This window comes from Cucurbita pepo, chromosome LG01 (genome assembly GCF_002806865.2).
Source record: "Cucurbita pepo subsp. pepo cultivar mu-cu-16 chromosome LG01, ASM280686v2, whole genome shotgun sequence".
In the NCBI taxonomy this organism is placed as follows: Eukaryota; Viridiplantae; Streptophyta; class Magnoliopsida; order Cucurbitales; family Cucurbitaceae; genus Cucurbita; species Cucurbita pepo.
In genome coordinates, this window is record NC_036638.1 from 14,966,738 (window position 1) to 14,989,648 (window position 22,911).

The 22,911-nt window shown below is 33.8% G+C and overlaps 3 protein-coding genes and 1 pseudogene across 3 annotated transcripts; 2 read left to right on the top strand and 2 right to left on the bottom strand.

The window, feature by feature from the left end:
* The first annotated feature begins 3,640 nt into the window (after positions 1-3,640).
* Positions 3,641-6,691, top strand: LOC111808374 (two-component response regulator ORR26-like). The gene is made up of 5 exons (XM_023694309.1): positions 3,641-4,126; positions 4,731-4,880; positions 4,957-5,526; positions 5,625-5,698; positions 5,773-6,691. The coding sequence occupies exons 1-5, from the start codon at positions 3,991-3,993 to the stop codon at positions 6,526-6,528; spliced, it is 1,686 nt and encodes a 561-aa protein (XP_023550077.1). The 5' UTR covers positions 3,641-3,990; the 3' UTR covers positions 6,529-6,691.
* Positions 6,692-6,884: 193 nt separating this feature from the next.
* On the bottom strand, positions 6,885-7,289 carry LOC111799925. The gene has a single exon (XM_023683487.1). It carries the CDS (start codon positions 7,287-7,289, stop codon positions 6,885-6,887), a length of 405 nt encoding a protein of 134 aa, XP_023539255.1.
* Positions 7,290-9,993: 2,704 nt separating this feature from the next.
* Positions 9,994-17,430, top strand: LOC111810420. Its single transcript, XM_023697128.1, has 9 exons — positions 9,994-10,344; positions 10,500-10,577; positions 10,987-11,703; positions 11,867-11,969; positions 12,889-12,989; positions 13,152-13,326; positions 16,350-16,520; positions 16,592-16,692; positions 16,837-17,430. The coding sequence occupies exons 1-9, from the start codon at positions 10,075-10,077 to the stop codon at positions 16,894-16,896; spliced, it is 1,776 nt and encodes a 591-aa protein (XP_023552896.1). The 5' UTR covers positions 9,994-10,074; the 3' UTR covers positions 16,897-17,430.
* Positions 17,431-18,673: 1,243 nt separating this feature from the next.
* Positions 18,674-21,425, bottom strand: LOC111789156 (annotated as a pseudogene).
* Between the last annotated feature and the right edge of the window lie 1,486 nt (positions 21,426-22,911).

Below are 22,911 nucleotides of genomic sequence, written 5' to 3' on the forward strand. Positions count from 1 at the left end.
TTAAGACTCTCTAGACGTATAAGTAAACATATTTCAATTAAAATATTTTTATATATATATTTAATTTTTGTTATATACCTTACCTTTAAACTAATATTGATCACATATAAGTAAACATATTTCAATTAAAATATTTTTATATATTTTTAATTTTTTTTTCTTTAAACTAATCATTTTTATTCCATTAAAATATTTTTATATATTTTTAATTTTTTTTTCTTTAAACTAATCATTTTTATTCCATTCTCAATAAATATCGGTATTTAGTTCTTTTTAGTTTTATGACAATGTTAACTATGTTAATTTTTTTTGTTTTTTTTGTTTTTTTTGTTTTTTTTTTGTGAATAATTATAGATTGATTTGTGTTTGTTCGTGAATTTTTAATATATTTTATCTAAGATTGTATTGAATAATTATAAATTGTCGATAAATAAAACTTAAAAAAAAAAAAAATTGACAACCCAACTCAACCCGGACCATGTACACTCCTAATGGTTGTTGCGGTCCATCTGCAACTTCTAAAAAAACAAAGAATGTTGACTTGACTTCTTAATTATTTTATTAGTTTGTGATTCCTAAACGTCATAGTTTGAAAGGAAGTTGAGCGTAATATTTTNAGGTTGGGTTGTGAAAAGTTTTGGGTTGGTCGGGTTACCAATCCAAGAACTTTTGGCTTGGGTCAAAAAAATCTCTCAACCCAACTCAACCCGGACCATGTACACTCCTAATGGTTGTTGCGGTCCATCTGCAACTTCTAAAAAAACAAAGAATGTTGACTTGACTTCTTAATTATTTTATTAGTTTGTGATTCCTAAACGTCATAGTTTGAAAGGAAGTTGAGCGTAATATTTTTAAATACTACGTTTCTATGCAAGGATTTTTTTTTTTTTTTTAATGATAACTCAGATACATTTTTACTCAATTTCTTCTTTTTCCGAAAATTAAAAATAAATTGAAAGCATAAAAGTAAAAAATATGAATGACTAAGTCTACTGTTCTATCCTTTTCTCAAAGTATAATTAGAAATAAAATTATTAAAAATTATAAAAAAAAAAAATTAAATAATTAATTAAAAGCCTTTGGAACGTAAATTCCAACTGGTCACATCAAACCAAAACCACAAATAAAGAGCAACCCAGATGTAAGCGCCTTACAATGATCCTAAACCAAAGCCCATGATCCAATAAGCCCAGCCTATCGGACACCTCACGCCCAAACTCCAGTCCATCAACTACCCAAATAGTTGCCCAACCCCAGCCACACCTTCCACTCATCACAACTATCCATGTCGTCCACTTTCGTGTGGCTCATGTACGGCATGCATCGTGTGGCTCGTTGTAGTCATCTAACTTTCAATCATCTCAATTCAACTGTTTCAGCTTGAGTTTAATCAATTTAAACTTACTCGTGTGGCTCGTTGTAGTCATCTAACTTTCGATCGACTTGGTTCAATTGCTTCATGTCCAATTCAAATCTATTTTAAGTCGGTACATGATCATTTTAAGTTGATTCATTTATGTTTAGGATATTTTAGATCAAAGTAAGTTTGATCCAAGACTTTTAAAAATTAAGTTAGATGAATTGTTTTGACGCATAACTCTACTCTACTGATTAAAATTATTTCGTTTATTATATATGATTTATTTGATATGTGTACTCTCATACGATGTAACTTTATAGGATTATATATATGCTTACACCAACCACCGTGAACTAAAAATATTGTACAAAGTATGATAGAAAGACTTTGAGTATGAACACAGATCGTCTGAGATGTTGTATGATCATGGAATCATGAATTACTTCTCCAGTCATGTAATGTACGAATGTGTATATTCACGATATATTATTCGAATTCCTTTCTTTTCTATCGGTTTCAAATGCGTGAGCGTGCGCTAGTCTATAGACAAGTCTAAAGAATATGCTAACGAGCTCGCTCAGTAGGTCCATGTGTCTGTGTGTGGACCGTGTGTAATGAAGTATTATGCTAACCCTAGCAGTGAACCAGTTATTCATTATTTTTAAATATTCATTTTTTTATAACACATACACTCTCGAGATTGAAGATTCTTCGAAGACATTTAAAGTATCTTTTTTTTTTTTCTAAAAGTTAAAGATTTATCCATAGATACAGACTGAAAAGTCATAGGAAGCTCGAAAAACAGTCTAACCTTCAAATAAAAAATATACGTGAGTAAGAACTATATGACTTTTTCTCCCGATATTTTCAAACAAGAGAAATATTGGTAGTAAAAATAAAATAAAAATAAAAAAATGAAAATTTAATAACATAATAAGACCAATTAGAGTAAAACAAATAAAATAAAAACTTATCCTAAAAAAGAAAAGAAAATGTGGAGAAGGATTATAATAACAGGCCAACTTAATTCCATTTTTAATTTTAATCATTTTTCTAACTTGCGTTCTCATTGGATATTATTTATAGTGGGAAAAGGGGTTGGATCGAATTAGTCAGACCCTAATTTCATTTTATTTATTAATTAATCTTATTATTTATCTTTAATCAAATTCAAAATTAAATCTATTTTTATGATAAATTTGACAACAAAATAAAGGCTAAGTTAATATAAATATGTCTAACCTTAAACGTTTAACGGTGGTTCAAAAATATCATTCATTAATATTCTTTTGCAATTAGTATATAGTTTAAAAATAATCATTAAATGTTATAAGTAGCATTAACGCTCTTCACCTTTATAAGAAAATTTAAATTTTTTTATTTATGTCCATCGTACATCTCATAAATTATCTCCCAATTTTAAAAAACTCAAAGGGTATTTTTGAAACATCTTTGAAAGTTTAATAATTTTTTTAAAAAAAAAAAGTTTAAGGGTATTTTTTAAAATAAAAATTAACTATTTTCGTCCAAAAACTAACCTTTTTTAAATTTTAGAGTATTTTTTGAGATTTTTTTTAAAAAATAAAAAAAAAATAGCAAACAAAATACAATAATATAAGAACATGAATGAAAAGTTACGTTCGAATCTCAACTAATTTCTTTATACAAAATTAGTTCAATATTTGAATAGGTGGGATGAGAGAGAAATGGAGAGAGATATGGGAATAGGGCCAGATGTAAGGAAAAGCGAGATTGAGGAAAAGAGATGGAGGGAAAGTCAAAGATGCAGTGTAGAGTAGTTCATCCCTGCATGTAACGGTGGTTCAAAAAGAAACAGAAAATAGGGAGATTAGAAAAAGAAAGGAGATGAAAACGAGGACCGGGAGGGTAGGGTACTCTCCCCCTTCCTTTTACCCCTTTGTCCTCTGTTTTCTTGTCCTCTGTTCTCTTGTCCTCTTACAGTTATGGCGATCATCACAAAAAGTCACAAAAAGTCGGCATAATATATGCTGCCTCACTGTCACCTCACTGTCATATTAGGATACCCACCATGTATACTCCATTGAAAATCAAACTCACCCAAGTTTGTTTTTGTCACTGCCCTCTACGTGTTTGATGAATGTCTCCCTCCATGTTTTTGCTCAGATAGTGCAAGGTGTTGCACATTCAAACCCATCTTTTTGCCTCCTCCCGGTTTCAATCCCTTTTGGAAGCTATCAAAGGTAAGATCTTACTTTTCTTTTAATGTCTTTCCATTTCTTTCTTGTTTTTCATTCCCTCTTGTTTTCTTTTAAAACACTCAATTTTGTAAAATTATGTATATAAATTTCAATTCCAACTAAGACTCTTTAGCTATGGGCTACTCTCATCCATTCATCATTTGCCAGCTTCTCCTCTTGCTTTTGCTTTGATGAAGCCTTGTTAACAGCACCGCCATTGACTCTCTCCCTCTTCTTCATCCTCTTCATCTTCTTCATCTATGTCTCTTGCATGTTGAGAATTTAGCTGTCTCTTCTCCTTTTGGGCTTTTGGGGTTGTTCATCTCTCTCCAGTTTCTCTCAATCTCCCTCTTTTAAGACTCTCTGGGAATTTAATCTCCCTTCTTTCACACTCTCTTGAAAATTCAGGAAATGAGTCAGGAAATGGGTCATTGGGTCCCTGATTCTCTTCCTAGCTTTGCCAAAAATCTTCATATCTTGGTGGTGGATCATGAAACCTTGTCTCTCAAGCACTTGAGTTCCTTGCTTAGGGAGCAGTCTTACAATGGTACACACCATCACAAAATCTCTTTCACCATCCTAATTTTATTCACCCTCCTAATTTTAATTTTGTCAGTAATGATTTAAAGCTATGTTAAGTGTAATCTTGAAAGAAACTCAATCCATTTTACTGGCAGATTTATAATGGGGTTTGAGTTTTTAAAATTGTTATGGATCGATCTACAACTTCGGGTTTGAATTTTTAAAATTGTTATGGATCGATCTACAACTTCTCAAACAGGAAAATGTTAACTTGATTTCTTAATTATTTTATTAGTTTTTGATTCATAAACGTTTTTATCTTAGCGCATGGTTGGAAGGAAAGTTCATGAGGGATTGTTTTTATTTAATACTATATTTCCATATAAAGATATTTGGTGAGATGCTCAATTTCTTCTTTTTCTGGTAATTTCAGAGCATAAAAGTATAAGATATGAATGTCTTCCTTGTTTAAGTTTCTACCAGATCAATTCTATGTGTGTCTGATCTCTCAAAGTATAATTGGTTCTTCATCTGTGGAACTAGTTATCTGAGTATCCTTCAACTTTAAGTTTTTGTTTTTCCTTTTCTATGAACCTTTTTGTGCATGACATTTTTTTTTTGATCTTCAGTTACGGCCACGGGACTAGGATCTATTGCTCTATCAATGATTAAAGAAAGAGGTGACCAGTTCGACCTTGTCATGGCTAACGTTAGCATGCCGGATATGGACAGCTTTTGGTTCTTGCACGTGCTCCTTGAGATGAATATTGTTGTCATTTGTAAGCTCAATTTTGCTTTACTATCTCATTCAATTAAATGTCTTCATTATTTCTAAGCTACTTTGTTGTTTGGCAGTTATGTCATCGGTGATGGACTTGGACGTGGCTACGAGAGCATTGGCAGAAGGAGCGTGTTATTTTCTTCAGAAACCTATTTCCAAGGACGATCTCAAATATGTATGGCAACACGTGTATCGAAGGAACAGAAACATATCCAAGCTAACCCATGAAGCAAATTGCGGAGAAAAAGCCAAATCTGGAAAAGAATCTGTCGGTATCCAAAACGACGACACTATTGTTTTATCTCAGTCCACCGATGAAGTTAGTATTAATAATAATTGTAGTATTAACTATCAACTTATGAGCTATAACGAAGAAGTGCAGAATCAGCCAACTAATTCCCATGATACCCAAGTCGCTTCATACTTCGAAGGAAAGAGATTAACGGATGACATAGAAGGAACAAGCAAGGAGAAGAGAGTTACGTATTACTCAACGCCTACCAATTTTGGAGATACAAGAATTGATGAGGATAATAGAAGAATGAAGGAATATTATATTTCTAGTGATAACAGATCACGTGTCGTTTGGAATGTGGAACGACGTCGCAAATTCTCCGACGCCCTCAACAAGCTTGGTGATAAATGTAATTTCACCTCTCTCTCAAGCGTTATTTTTTATTTATTTTTTTTTTTTTTTAGTATTTGAATTCAATGATGCATATGCTTTCTTCTTGTTTCGAAGGTCGTCCAAAACTTATACTGAAATTGATGAATGAACCATGCTTGACCCTGCGCCAGGTAGCTAACCACCTGCAGGTACGGTGCATTCTTCTTCTCATAAAATAGAATTTTGGTATTAGATTTGTTCTAACGATGCATTATCCTATTAGAAATACAAAGCACAAGTAGAGTCTATGAAAAAGGGGAGAGAAAATAAATTAGCTCCAAGGAGGGAAGCATCCAAGTTCAACTTCTCAGTCAGGACTCAACTTCCTCCTCCGTTAGTGCCAAAGCAGCCTCACGACGAGGCAAACAGATCTACAGATGGAGGTTCAACCTCTTTTATAGGAGGGGAAAGATTCCGACTTATTGCTCCTAGACCTGTGCCAAATCCTACACTGCCTGTTAGCGCCAACTTTGCAAATCATGGTCTCATAATGCTTGACCAAAATTATCAGCATGTTAATTCAAACTACTATTCAGTTCCATATATCATCAATCAGACAACTCCAGAGGTAACTTCTTCTTGTGTATTTGATGAAACTCAGTTCTCAGATAATCGTCTTGATGTAGTACAGCAAGATTTGACTGCTTTCAAGATTGAAAACCAAGAAGCAATGGAATTTAATGGCACATCAGAAGGGATTCAGTTGATGTCAAACAACATGGCTTTTCCTGATTCAACCAACTTCGACAATATTGCTGCAAATTTTGGAAATGAAGGAAGTCAACAACAATCGGCCGAATATGATTATCTCTTAAATTTTTTAGAAGACGATCCACACGACTTTGACAGCAACTTAAATCTGAGTGACGTAGATAAGTACAGTGAGTGGCTAAAGAACACTGTTCTTGAAAATAGAAGCGGTCCAGACAGCTTTCTCGGTGACAATGCAGAAAACTTTCCAATGGGAAACAACCCATAAATAGGTATGTTTTACTTCTCTAATGTTCTCGAGGTGTTTAAAAATGTACATGACTGAAAACTAGCCTATCAACTCTACATATTTAGCAATGTTAATTATGTTGTAACTTATGCATCTCTTCTTTTCTATCGTATTTAGCTATGACATCTTGGTTGAATGGATACCATTTTGCTCAAACTAGGTTGATGAGGGCGTTTATGCCAAAATGGTGACTACAACTCTTTGGAAATGCATGTCGTTCTAGTCAACAAGCCTTAATGTTTTAAACTCGATTCGATGTTAGAAAGACAATAAAAAAAATAATACATCATAAGTTTAAATCACATCGAACATCATAAGTTTAAATCACATCGATTTCAAAAACCATTAGCCAAGTTCTTGGAAGCAGCAAGTTTGTTATAGATTTCCAAGACGAACTTGGCATCAACATGTTCACCATCACAAGTAGCAAGAGAAACTTGATTACGAGGTTTTGGTATCCTCTTCCCATTGCCAAAAGCTCCAATGGCATATATATTCCCCACACTATTCGCTACCTTCATCATCATCTCGACATACGTGTCGTGAAACTTCGCCAAAAGTTTCAAAGGTGACATTATTTTCAACTGCACCTTTGAAGCTTGTCGTCTCAAACGCCATAGTCGCCGAAGCCTGAAGCTCCTTGATCTTGTAGTGCGAGTATCACTTCCTAGCTTTTGGTATCCTCTTCTTCTCCATAGCCTCCTCATGCCTTGAGCTGATGGGGTTGCAATGATATCCATATGGGGGAAAGAGGGAGTTTATGTAGAGGTTATTATTGGCAAAAACTAAGGGGGTTTGAAGAAAGACTTGTTCTTGGAGATTAAAAGCTTTTTTTTTTTTTTTTTTTAAATAATTGGATGAGTTTTGGGTAAAATAATTATTTGATAATTATATATATAATTATTGGATCATTTATATTGTGGGGTCTGTTCTAATTAATTTTTTTTATTTCATAAATTATTTTCCTTTATTCTTTTCTGATAATTATTTGGTAGTTGTAACTTGTTTCTTGTTTTAAAAAAGTTGTAATTTTTGGAATATTCAAAACTTGTTTTTTTCTTTTTTGTTTGTTTCTTATTATTGACCATTCTATTTTTTATATAAAGACATGCACAATAAATATTTTAAAACAAATATAAACAAATAGTTTAAATTTAAATTAAAAAAAAAATGGAATTATAATATATATATATATATATATATATATATATATATATATAAAAGAGGAAAAAAGAATGACACAAAAATAAGAAATAGCTATTTCGGGACGGGTTCTAAGCTTCAAAACTTTTTAAAAAATGGTGGAGTTTTTTATGTGGATGTGTTCGGAGTCAATTAATTATAAACAAAATGAATTAGGTGAGTTTGAGAAATCTTTTAAACCATCCCGAAATTTCAAAATAGTGAGTTTGAGAAATCTTTTAAACCATCCCGAAATTTCAAAATAGTTGGATTAGTGATCCGTGCAACTCTAACTCAACCTGGGTTGGANTTGTCCGATTTACCTGACAAAAAAATGTCAACCCATAAATGGAACCCAACTCTCCAACTCAACTTTTATGGTTTAAATTAGATAATGTGAATTGGTCTGATTATATCGGGTGGATTCGGTCAAATCATTTGAATATGTTAAAAGAGAAAAAAAGAATTAATTTAAATAATTAAATTAAAGTGTTTGCAACAAGTTAAGGTATTAAAAAAAATAGAGAGATAGGGACAGCAAATAAAATTAAAATGATTAGCTAAATTCACATAATTCTTTTAAAGGTTATGATCCAATCATATATTATTTTGGAATTCCAAAGAGTCCGAAATTATTAAATATTAATATGCTAAGTAAATAAATTAAATTAGTAGGCTTTGACCCGCTCCATCTTATTTTTATCAAAATAAATATATATTAAAATTTAAGGTTGTCAAATGCTTAATAAGAATTATTCAATCAAGGAACCAGCACAAAAAAAAAAAAAAAAAATTAATTTTAATTCTTTTTTTCTTTTTTAAATAACTATTAAGCAAAAAAAATTAAGCTTTTAAAATAATTGTTGGTGCTTTAAAAAAACGACTATAGTACAAAGTCCAGTCCGACCAGTTCGACTATAGTACAAAGTAAAAAACTACTATAGAAACCAGCAAAACTCGTCCAATGGTCTGCTATCTGGTCTGCTATCTTTATTCGAGGCGTGTTGTTATGTTATCGTTATTATGATCTCTTATTGCTTGTAAGGGTGGAAGGTAAAGTATAGATTGTTTGTGCCACTAACAACTTAAGGTTTAGTTGGCGGACTTATTAAGTGGCAAAATAGTGCAATTGTGAGGTTGATATTAGAGTTGAGTCGGTTCCTAGAAGTGGAATCAATAAGCATGTGTACGACTAAGCAATTTGATAAGTCCAATGTTGACAGATTGGTCGAGATCGAAAAACATATGCTTTAAATTTTCAATTTTTGAAATATCTCTTAGATAGAATTGTCACCAAAACTGATAAGAGTGACACCGTGGCGGCTAGCCGCCTGGACAAGATACCCATCCAAGAATTGATGTTAAGGTTTGAGACCCTTGAAGATAAAGTTGTTAATTTTTTTTTTTTTGTCATTGATCTTGAAATTAATTAATATTTTGATGATAATAGCTGCTTTTGGTTGTGAAGTTCTGAAAGCCTAGAGCTTAGAATAGCAATTGCAAAACAAAGAATTTATGGACGGACATCACGGATCAATCGAATCGTGACATGTGGAGCCTAAAAGAGTGACAATTGATGGCTACGTCCCTTCTAGAAGAAAGTAGCTAGCTAAGGAGTTACTTTAAGTCAAATGACACGGTCATGCTTGACAATACAATTGAATGGAGGAGTTAAGCTATTTAGGAACAATTATTTAAGATGAATGAAGATATCAAGTATTACGAAAGTGGGATCATATCAACTATCTTTTTCAACGGGGGACATAATCAAACAACTTGTTCATATCTCGAACAAACACAAATAGAACTAATTTAAAAAGTTATCCGAGCCTTATTGAAGCTGAGTTTTGGAGGTCTAAAATGATGAACTTTTGTTGTAGTGTGAGGAAAGATGGTCATTTTGTGTGGAAGTAGGAAATTGTTAAGCTTTGTACCGGGGACAATAAAAGTGAAACTCATAACATTGTGCTTCTTGTCAAAATCACGATGCCGTACGGTTGAAAAAGTAGGACCCTGACACTTCTCGTCCACACAAGAGTTGATTCCATCTCGTGACACTTGAAATAGAGATGTCCATTCGGGCGAGCGTCTATTCCATTTTCACTTCTTATTTTAATTCCATTTTCATAGAAATTTTAAAACTTATTTCAATATTAATAATAATATTTATATATATATATATATATATAAAAGAATTTTCCATTCAATAGGTTGGTTGGGTAAAAAAAAAAAAAAAGTAACGGTCCCTTATTTTACTAATTGAAAAAAGAAAATAAAAAAGAAAAGAAAAGGATTACGTAGGTCGGTGACGACGCTCCAGCTCTCGCGCAATCGCCTCCGGCGATGGCGACAGTGCAATCCGACATTCGCTGTGCTTATCACATCGCCTCCTCCACCTTCCGCTCCCTCTCCCCTACTTTTAGGCCCCGCCGAACCACTGCCGTTCCATGTAAACTGCTCTTCCCCTCCTTCAAATTGAGAGCCTTCTCCACATGTGCTGCCGTGAGAGTTCCCGAGAAGCCGTCGATTTGTACGGCCGACGAGCTTCATTATGCCTCTGTACCGAATTCTGACTGGAGGCTTGCTCTCTGGCGCTATCGTCCCTCCCCTCAGGTGATCTTTAATTCCGTTTTGATTATGTACTCTTCGAGATTCGAGATGAGAACAATTTTTTTTTTTTTTTTTTTTTTTAATTTGTGGATTTGCGATGTGAATAAGTACGCCGCTTAGTTTTGAATTGCTTTTCTGTCCTTTACGCGATTGAACAGGCGCCTCCGAGGAATCATCCGCTTTTGCTATTATCCGGAGTCGGAACTAATGCTATTGGTTATGATCTTGCCCCTGGGGTAAATTTTCTTCCGCTTAGGATTGTAGCTGTACTTTGAAGTTTATTGAGAAGTGGTTTTGATTTTTATGGTCTTTTATGATTTGTAAATGCTCTAGGTTGCTATGACATTAATGTAGATTACTTATTATTCTTATTATTCTTATTTGTTTTTGAGGAACATTTGATATAGATTACTGTATAATCATGTTCTCTCTGGTCCTTTGTCTGTCTATTTTCTTTCCTTGAGCCACACTGGTCATATTCCCATGCTATGAAAAGTTGCATAGTCGTATTTTTCTTTATCCATCAGATTGTCTGTTCTAACGTATTCAAAGATGACATCATTCACTAAGAACTAATCTTCTAAGCTTCATTGGATTGAACAACCCATATATTCCTTTCTTTTATGTGCTATTCCACGTTTGCAGTGTTCTTTTGCGCGGCATATGTCTGGTCAGGGGTATGATACATGGATTCTTGAAGTTCGAGGTGCAGGACTGAGCTTGCAGGAACCAAATTTGAAAGAAATTGAGCATTCAGCTAAAGTTAAATCAGAAAAAATGGAAGCAATCTCTGAGAGCAAAATTAATGGAACTGTACATGTGGAAGAAGAGTCAACAAAAATTCTTGATGACCTCTCAAAATCAGATACTTGCATCAATGGCATCAATGGGAAAGAATCTGACTCTTCTATGGTTGAGGAAGAAGACTTCATAGGAATAGCAACAATTTGGGATGAGTCAAGTGTAGTTTCGGAGTTAACAGAAACTTTTATGCGTTTGTCAGAACGGCTATCTGGCTTTTTAAGTGAAGGCCAATCAAGGATTATGTCCGCCACACTATTTGATCAAATTTCAAAACTTTTAGTTGATTCCCAATTATCTGAACGTTTTAATGAGGTAAGGGAAAAGCTTTCATATTTGTTGGAAACAGGACAGACCTCAGTCATTGCTGGCCAGATTAGGGATTTGAGTCAAAGGCTTGTAGAAATTATTGAAGAAGGTCAACGATCTGTTTCACCTCCATTATTCAATTTGCAAGATCGATTTTCTTCAACGATTGACGATTTTCAGAAACAACTTGATTTAATAGTAAAATATGACTGGGACTTTGATCATTACCTGTTGGAGGACGTTCCTGCTGCGGTAAGGTGACATTTTATCTTGTTGAAATGACCATGTCTACAATCACTAATTGTGGATAGTTTCTGAACTTAACTTCAACTTTTTTCATCTTAGATTTTGATTAATTTTAAATTTGAATTTTTTATACTCACTAAGAGAAATAATCTGTCAACTTCGACTGCAGATGGATTATATCATGGCTATAAGCAAGCCAAAGGATGGCAAATTGCTTGCTATTGGGCACTCCATGGGTGGTATCTTGCTTTATGCAAGACTTTCTCGTTGTGGTAAATTTGTGTACTTTCTCATGCATTTCACGTTTCTATGACTAAATGTTATATTTGTGTATCCTTTAGTTTCTGTGTCTAAATGGTATTGTGCTTTGTTTTTTGAATTATTGCAGCAGCTTTTCCTCTCTCCCTCTCTCTCTAGCACACACACTGCGCACACTAAACTCTCTTTGGTATTTGACCCTTTTTAGGTGGTTTTCTATGCTTTCTACATTATCTCTATCATACTTAAGATGCTAGCATATGTAATATAGACTAGAAGTCCTTTGAAGTTGACAATGGAAATGCCATTAATCAAGTGACAGAAAAACTATTGGGAAAAAATTGGTAGTACTGTTTGTAGCATTTTCATGATTACAGAAGAAAAGTAAAACGGGACCTTCTCAAAGAAAACAAAGAAATGGGAAGGAAAGGTTTTTATGAAAGTATTATATCCCCTGTTGTGATGAAGGTTGATCCATTGAACATCTATTAAGTTTTAGAGTTTTGTTTTTTTGTCAATTCTTTCTCAACAATTTTGACTCTTACTAGTGCTGTTTGTACTACATGTTTGTTGTTTTTTCTTGCATATAATGAGGAATGAGCTCAGGATGACTGCTTCTGTTATGCCTCATTATAAATTATTGAAGTTGATACAATATTTGTGAATTTCTTGAACATTACAGCTGCATAACAACGTTTTAGCTGCCACTTAAGAGTTTTTATATTTTAGTTGTTGTAAGATGTATGATTTCTTTATCATCGTTATTTTATAATGTTAGCATTTGCTAGGATATTCCTATCCTGTAATAATCTTTAATACGTAAAGTTACATATGGGAGAAAGAAATCCTTTACTATGCACTACTACTTTGCGTCTCTTTTTCTTTCTGTTAGCTGGGAATAATTTTGTATGCATTTGTCTGCTCTCTTATAAGGTTTTGAAGGAAGAGACCCCAGATTGGCTGCTATTGTTACTTTGGCATCATCTCTTGACTATACTTCTTCAAAATCAGCCTTGAAAATGCTATTGCCCCTTGTGAGTGAAAGCAAGTTTTTAAGCAAATGTTTTCAACTGAGTAATTAGCGAACGTCAATTGTTGGGAAATATCTTTGATGTTGTTTTCCTTTTGTTAGTTCAACACTTCACTCGTCATAAATATCTTGATTATGCAGTAATATTACTGTATTTGGCTTACAGGCAGATCCTGCACAGGCTCTTAATGTTCCAGTTGTTCCATTAGGAGCTTTACTATCAGCTTCATATCCTCTTTCATCTCGTTCTCCTTATGTCTTATCATGGCTAAATAGTCTTATTTCCGCAGAAGATATGATGGATCCTGAAATGTTAAAAAAGCTCGTCTTGAACAACTTCTGTAAGTGATCCTTCTTGAGCTTTTCTCCGTGGTTAGATGCTATTAGCATTAAGTTAAGAGAGTCAGCCATGTCTAAGATATCACATGCATGAAATTTGTTTGTTTTTCATCTTGTAGCAAGAATGATATAATGCATGCTTGCGTTATATGGTATAGCTTACAACTTAGAACTGTCTGTTTCAAGTCAACTAGTCTATCAAAGGTGAAGGAGTTGTTTGAGTTATCGTTACTTAAAAAAAGAAAAGAAAAAGAGAACACCCTAGTAAAAAGAGACCACCTCAATATATTGAATTGAAACGGTGTGTCACTTGCACAAAAAAAAAGGGTACTTATACTTTTGATTTCTAAGTTTTGAGTTTGGTTTTTATTTAGTCCCAAAATTTGGAGAATAATTTTAAATAGTTCTTGTACTAGTTAATCACTAGTTAACCTATTGGAAAGATTCTGGGGCAGTTAAGTTGGCTAATTAGATTATGTCAGGCTCAGCTTGCTGCAATGAGTTGGGATAACGAGCTCAACAATTCAATCAACAAAAAAAGAAATGATATGTTAACATAATTCAATCAACAACTTAACCGTCAAATGATTTTTTTTCATTTGGTCAATAGTATTCTTTATCTACAACACTATTAGGAATTACAGCCTATCAACTTGTGACGAATTCACGAGGGTCAACTTTCTCACGACACCTTTACAAACTGATTTAACACAAAACAATGTAATATCCAGAAAACAGTACAGAAAGCAACACAAAAGAAAGAAACACACAGAACTTCTCTCAACTTCCTATTCAAACATTCAACTCAAATTACCAACTACAACTAAACCTTCTAATCTAAGTTCGGAACTAAATTCCCCTGTTACCTTTTCTTAGAATCGTGATTGGAGGTCTAACAGTCAACTATCAGTAAAATTGGACTTTCTAATACTAATTTTCGAATTTTAGGGACTAAACTGTTAATTTTAAAACCTCTAGGATTAAATAGAAACCAGACCAAAACTCATGGACCAAAAGTGTAATTTGTCCCCAAAAAAAATTACCTTTGAGTTACTTGTTCAAATAGGGAGTATTTGTTTTTTAATTTTTAATGAGGAATTTCATTATAGAATGAAATAACAAAAAGGGGGAGGATAACCCAAAAATCGCGTGCAAGGTCAGTTTGCACATGGAGAAGATAGCCTGTAAGTACTGAAAGGAGCTTAAAATTTACTCCAAGAGAGACTAATAAGGTGATTGAAGAACTTCCAAAAGGATTTGGACGTCTTGTTGAAGACTATCATTTCTCAAGCCGTAGACACTCAGCTGCAACCCTACCAAGATAAGTTAAGCTGGAGAATTTCCTTCTTTGAAAACGGATGGGGTTCAAGGTACAGAGATTAGGCTTCTTGCTTCTGGATCTGTTTAGGTGGACAGTGTACCAACTGAAACGTTGCAAAAGGCGATTCCAAAGTGGAGCCCAAGGAATAGTCACGAAAGATAAGGTCTTACCATAAACCACGATTGCATTTCCTGACTCCAAGAGTGGGGTTACTTATTTTAAATACTCAAACCACATTATTATTCTTCTAGGGAAAAATAAGACTCCAATATACAGATGACGATACCAGCTAAGGAGGCCATGGAAAGAAAGTCAGGACAGTGAAATTTATGCATATGTTGTAGCCTTAGGTTAGGGTAGGGCAATTGCTTTCATTTTCTAATTTTGATAGGAAAGGATGTTTTCCCTCTTTTCAATTATACTATTTTCTATGATGCTACCAATATATTTGAAATGATTTTATGAATATTTAAGTTTTCAATTATACTATTTTCTATGATTCTACCAATATATTTGAAATGAATTTATGAATATTTAAGTCCATGGCAACGTTTAAAGCGAACTATTTAAACAATTTTTTTACTTATAGTAGTCATGACATGCATGTAGTGGCGGTCTTATTTTAAAAGAAAAAGTATTCTTTAATACCATCTTGCATTGTTAATATCCTATCTTAAGATCATCCCCCTTTGATACTTGATGCTCCAAGAACTAAAGTCCTTTCAAAGACCTTAATCCCCTTATAAGACCCTTTTTCAAACCACCCTTAGCATAATTTGGCATATTGGTAATAGCAAGTTAGAGGAAATAGGTTTAAACTATTGTGGTCACATACCTAAGATTTAATATTCTAAATGGAGTAGGATCATGTGGTTGTCATGTAAGCATTGTTGTGGTGCACGCAAGCTAGCCTAAATACTCACGAAGGTATATCAACACTTCTAGAAAATGGGGGAGCGATAGCTTTTCTGGCAGTTATGTTTTTCTTTAAATGATATTTAAAAGAAAAAGTTCCGGAATTGTATGGTGCCTGGTAAATGGCCATCCACTGTCCAAAGTCTTTAGAGATTTGGAGTGAAGGTTCCTGGCTTAACAGAAATGGCCTACCACTGTTCGTCCTCTCTATCGGTTAGATTTCTCCTCATATTATACATGCTCCAAATCCCAAGATCTCATCCCAGCAAGCCTGAACACTCCTAATCTTGTTCACGGACACAGCAAACACTTTGAGGAGAACAGAACACAATAGGGAAGCATTTACGAAATAGAATTTGGATGTAAAAAAGGACTGAAGGTAATGGTGCTGATAAAATTTTTGGTTCACTTATTGAAAAGTCTTGCTCAACTTACGTCAGAGGATTGGACGTGCATTAAGGTATCCGAAGTCAATTATGCAAGGATATACTTTTGTAAAAAGCCACGACACCTCCTTGGCCTTTTCAATGTAGTTTGTAGATCTGTTTAATGCCAAGAAGTTTCTAGATTTTCACTGCAAGTTCAAGTAATGTTAAAAAAAAAAAGTGTCTTGAGTTGTAAGTCTGATCTCTACTGTCAGTTATTGAAAATTTAATTCTCTTGAGAACCAACCAATGAAACCATGTCCAGCCAATAACTCCATCTTCCTATTTATTGTTATATTATTATTTTCTCGTGTTCATAATATAATTACTATCTCACATAGCACAAATTCAACTATGAGTGTAGGTACGATTCCCGCTAAACTTATCTTACAACTCACAACCGCTTTTCGAGAGGGTGGTTTGCGAGACAGAAGTAATACATTTTATTACAAGGACCATTTACATAAATGCCATGTCCCAGTCTTAGCGCTTGCTGGAGACCAAGATCTAATCTGTCCACCTGTAGCTGTAGAAGGTACATTCATTGTGTTCATGTGGAATATAACTACCTTTTCCATCTTGCTTATATTGATTTAATTGAAGCAGAAACAGCAAAGCTTATTCCCGAGCACCTTGTTTCCTATAAATGTTTTGGAGAACCGGGAGGTCCGCATTATGCACATTATGATTTAGTTGGAGGACGCCTGGTATTATTTTCTTCCCTTCCGCCGTCTATTCACTATCATGGACTTTTCATAGCAGATTCGAGTTATATTTAATGGGAAAAATTTTTATTTTGTTTTCCAAATCTATTTGATGTTGCCATGATTGAATTCCTCCAAAATATGCAGGCAGCGGAGCAGGTCTATCCATGTATTATCGATTTTATTAGCAAGCATGATGCAGTTTGATTATCCACATCTCAATAAATTTTGTTTTTGCATGATTCATTCAAATGTAACACATCCTAGTCGATGTTGGTTACCGTTCATACATGCCTAGGGATCGAAATTTCCTTGCAGAACGTGTAAATTTTGGTGGATTGAGATCATATGCAAAGAGGGTTATGGAGACTTGAGGACTCCTTATTCGTCCAAGCTTCATTAACCAACGCTGAATCAAGATCTCCTTGTTCTGGTTTCAACGAAAATTATACTGGAAAAGGTGAAGATAATCAATATGTACGAGTTCCGGATCACACAATAACATGATATATATATATATATATATATAAAAATGCTTGAAGAACTTGTACTCTTTTCAGCGTTTACACATCACTAGAATTTGTAAATTACTATGATTTTCTTTGAAGGACCCTGAGTTGGTTCAGTAGTCAAAGGAATACGTTGCAATTTCAAGTATCTTTGAGGTAATTAGCTCAGAACCAAGTGGAGTTTGATGGGCCGATTTAGACTATTATGAAATAGACTAGTTTTTTTTTTTTTTTTCTTTTTCTCATTCTTCGTATCAGGACTGTTTTCTTGTGCTTAAAAAGCCCATATCTTCCTGACTTTTTTATTTTATTTTTATTAGTATTACTATTCTTTCAATTATATAAATGTTTCAACTCGATCATGTGATAACTTAGCATTAGCATGATTAACGTTTGATTTGATTAGATCTGAAAGATCGACATTCTATCAGGTTGATTTTCTGTCTACATTCTAACAATTCTACTCTATGATAGTTATATTCTTTTTTTTAATATAATACATTTCTTCCTCTGAAAACACACAAGAAAGTATTTATTTAAGAAATGGAGAGAATAAAGGTGAGAGGAGGAGGCAGAAGAGGACACAAAAATGGACAAAGTTGAGGTGTGTTGTTTGGTTTGGCATCTTTTAAGAAAAAGATGTGTCGTTTCAGACATTATCCTATAATGTCCAAAACATAATACAAAAACTCACACATAAATATTTGCTCTTCTTCTCCTTTTCTCATTGTCTTCAATCATGATGCCTATAATTCACTATTCCCATTTTTGTTTTTTTCTTGTTATTTCCGGTCACTCACCGATGATGAATTGTTGATTTGAAATACGCTTTGTATGCACATATTTACGTACCCTTGATAATTGTCCTATATAAAAGTAAGATACTTTTACAATTTCTCTCCTATTTCTAATGATGATCTCCTCGAATAATTTCAACTATCAACAGACGGTTCATAATTGATTTAAAATAATCATCTTGAGTTCGAGTTTTCAAGTCTCTAGTTAACTCGTTGTTAGGTTAAATTTTGTTAACTTGAACATAGTTCAATTGAATAAGACAAATATTCTGACCAAAGAATTAAAAGTCTGAATCTCTACCTTACATATTGTTGTTAAACTAAAAGAAAGTTAAGTTTTGGTCTTCAATTTTTGGTCGAATTATCTTTACTAGTTCTATCTCCATTAGTGTCTAGAGTTCTAAAGATGATGCTCTGATTTCTACGTAGTCGATGAAGCTAGAACAGTAAACTTTAATCATGTCATTTTGGATTAGAGATTTTCTGAAGAAGTAGCAATGGTTCTTTACAACTTATTAGATTGATGCATCAATACTTTATATTCATTCGAGTTATTTATGGAAAAGCCCATATTGGTATGATTAGCTTAAAATATTAAATGTAACATTGTATCATTACTTCCATTACTTATTATAATAAAAGAATATTTAGCATAACAATAAAGTAAGATGGAGCAAATAATAGAGAAATGTCTTTATTGAATTAGAACATGAGGATGCCAAAGGTCTGCAAAAAGAGCAAGAAGAAGAAGACAACTTCCCAACATAATCTAAACATTTTTTTAATGAAACCTATAAAAAAGCATGCTCTTAGGGCAGACCACACAGCTAACAAAACACAACAATCTTAAAAACATCAAAATAAAGTCATTACCATCTTTATCCTGTCGTCTTAACCAATACACAAACTTCCATCTCTATTAGAACGGCTCGGATTTTTAATTCCTCGGTTCAAACGATACCCTTTCGAGCGCGTCCGAGATGTGTCTCATGGAAGGTCTCCTTTCAGGGCTTCCATGAACACAAGCCATTGCAAGTTTTAGTACCGAGACGATCTCTTCTTCGTTATCTGCATTTCGAACTAGATATGGATCAATGACTTCTGAAATTGGCTTTTGTTCTTCAATGCAGAGCTGGATCCAATGAACAAGATCCATTTCAGAGGAAGAACTCACTTGGATTAATGGGAATCTTCCAGTGATCATTTCAAGTAAGATCACACCATATGAGTAAACATCCCATTTTTGAGATGGTTTCAAGACTTTGAGTGATTCAGGAGCTTGATAATAAGTTCCAGTATTGGAAGATGAACTGCAAATGATCTCGGACGTTACGGTTTTCGATGGCTTTGGATCTAACGGTTTATTCGATGCCACTCGATTCGATTGTACGGTCGGGGTTACTCCAGCTATGTTGGCAAGTCGAGCTAAGCCAAAGTCTGAAACTTTGGCTTCCATGTTCTCACTGAGAAGTATGTTGTTGGGCTTCAAATCTCCATGAACATACTTCTTGGGGCTGAATTCATGGAGATAAACCATTCCTTTAGCAATTCCTTTCATGATCTTTAGCCTTACCGACCAAGATAACGGCGTGAAAGCTTCCATTTCTCGCTTTCCTGTTGATATTTTAAATAATATGAAACAAACAAGTATATAAGTGTTACGATCATACAACAACGCACATACTCGATCTAGATGAACACAAAGAATATGAGGGAGAAAATGCAAGGAGAAATATTGGCTAAAGGTTTATATGAATGACTTCAGGTTATGTAAAGTAACAGGTAATACAGAGAATGCAAAAAGTACATCGGTTTACCAAATATAACCATATATTGTATATAACTATCTACCATATATAGCTTTACCAGATATATAACTTCACTATGATCATTCATTTATAATGTTTTGTGCACAAAAAGTTGTGAAAATTTTACCATGAATGGCAGTGGCCAGGTTTTGATTTGGTATGAACTCATAAATGAGCAGCTTCTCATCAACAGACCAGTAATAGGCTCTAAGAGTGACAAGATTAGGATGTCTTAGCTTTGCTATGGCTTCTACTTCTGTTTGAAACTCTTTGAGCCTTTGAGTACCGCCTTCGCCTAATCGTCGCACGGCCAACGTAACGCCGTTGTCAAGCACCACTTTATACATTATCCCAATCCCACTTTTGCTAAGAATGAATGCTGATGCTTTCAGAAGTTCATCAAGATCAAACTCAACTTGTTCATCCAATGCCACGAGATCGAGCTGCTCAACGTTCTGTGAAACCGTCTCGGATTCATCCTTCCTGAAACATAAACATTCTCTGCTGTTTCTTGGATTGAACAGTTTAGAATAACAATAGGAGATCAATAACCCAACTAAACATATGCCAATCATATCACCAAGTACTATGGCAATCACAGCACTCTTACTTAATCCACTGGCCTTCTTAGCGTTTTCACCATAAGTCCTTGGGAGAAATGGCAGCAATGATGGTGAAGAACATGTGTTCTTCAATGGGGAACCACAGAGCCCAGGATTCCCAATAAAAGCAGTGGGTCCTCTGTTCATAAGAGCACCATTTTGGGGTATTGGACCATTCAAATTGTTGTAGCTGAGATCAATGTAAACCTTTTCAGGTAAGTTCCCAAGGCTAGAAGGGATTGAACCAGAGAAATGATTATGAGACAAGTCAAGAGTTCCTTGTAAGCTACCCAAATTCCCCAAATCATTAGGAACAGAACCATCAAAGCTGTTGAATGAAAGATCAAGTTTCTCCAAAGAACTCAAGCTAGTTCCAAACCCATGAGGCAGTGAACCAGTGAAGTTATTCTGACTAAGATCAAGGGTTTTAAGCCTCTTGCATTGAAGAATCGAAGTGGGTAATGACCCATTAAAGAGATTTTGAGATAAATCCAGAGTTTGAAGGAATTTAAGCTTACCAATCCCATTTGGAACAGACCCAGAAAAGGAATTCCCATAGAGAACCAAGCTTTGTAGGCGTTGAGCGGAAAAGAGCGGTGAAGGCAAGCTCCCAAACAGCCTATTGTTCCTGAAATTGACATGGCGGAGGCCAGAAAGAGCCCCGAGAGAAGAAGGAAGAAACCCATATAGATTGTTCTTAGGAAACGTAAGGGAAACAACAATTTGGTGTATACAGCCAACGCCATTCCAAGAACAAGGGGTTTCATCAGAGGAATCTCAAAGCCCCATGTGGGTCTTCGAAAATGGAGCGCTTAAATGACAAAAGCATAAACCCTTCATGATTCAAAGAACTTACAAGAAGACAATGAGAGGAGGAGCATAGAAGAAGGAGAAACAGAGCCACATTTTGGAAGGAGAAACAGAGCATTTCCAAGCAACAACACAACTTACAGTCTAACAAACTGAGGCTGCAAAAGGCGGAGAGGAAAGGAAATGAACAACAGAAAATGGAATTGGAAGCATGCAACCTCCACTTCCATTGTTTTATGGCCACATATTGCATATTAGATACCAATCGAGATTTCATCCCGACCCCTCTCTCAATGAAGTACGTCTCCCCTTAATCGAAGTTCGCTCCTTTTTCTATTGGAGTCCTAGTCATTTTTTAGTGTACTTTCGAGGAGCCTTCACTCCTTTTTCTTTTGGAGTCTCTTTTGTTCGACGTGGTTAAGCTCAGAGCATTGTGGCTAAGTTTAGGGTATAGCTCAGATATCATGTTACATGAACACAACCCTCCACACAATGGTAGGATATTATCCACTTTAAATATAAGACGTAGGTCCTTCATCCAACAAAAAAAAAATAAAGAATTCACGACTAACAACTTTTATTTATTTATTTTTATAGTTTAATAAATCTAAAAATTAATCCCAATCATGATACATTAATAATAATAATTTTTATTAAAAATACATTTACTAAATTTAAATAATTGAAAATATAGAGATATAATAGAACAATATCAAAAAAAATAATAATCCAAAATTTCCTTACTTTCAAATAAAATATTAGTTGTTTGATCTCATTTTGGTTTTGATCTTAAATTTTTTAATTCATTTTATTTTGGCATCTAAAATTTCAAAATATTTATTTTTGTTCTCAAATTCTCATATTTATTTGATTTTGATCTCTTTAATGGTAAATATATAAATCCTTGACTTCATTTTTTATTTTAAGAAATTAATAATATAATTTTTAATTTAAAAAATTCATATTAAGACCATGTTACAAGATGTTATCAATATTTTAAGGATAATCGTCACATAATATTTTTATTAAATACGTTTTAAAAGATTATCATAAATATAGAAAAAAAATAAAAATAAAAATAAGAAGATGGTCCCAAAATGGATAAATGCAATATTAAATAATAAAATAATTAAATGGTAATTAATCATAATTAATGATGAGTGCCACCAACATACATACATCAACTCTTCCAATCTAAACCTAACTCCCTTTACATTCATTATCATAACCCTAATCTCTTAATCATTTTCCCTTTACTCCCCTATTCAATATTTCAATATACTCCCTATTCTTTTAACAATATTTCAATATACTCTTTCTGTTTCATTGTTTTCGGATCCTTGGGTAGGTTGACATTTTTTTGGTAAGGTCAACTCGACCAATCCAATCATTTTTTTTTTAAATAATTATGTTTAAAATAATTAAAAAAAGAACAACCTAAAAATAGAAGGTTGGATTGTGAACTCTATTGGAGTTGCTCGAGTCTCAACCCAACCAACCTCAACTTTCTAGATGGTCAGTGGACATCCTAATTATTTTAACTAAATTAAACTATTTCAATTATTTTTTAATTAAGGTAAAATAAATGGGGAGAATTCTATTTTTTTCTAAGTGGACTTGCTTCAATACTCACTCTCACATTCACAATATTATGTAATATTTTTAGAAATAAATTAAAAATATTTAATAATAGAGG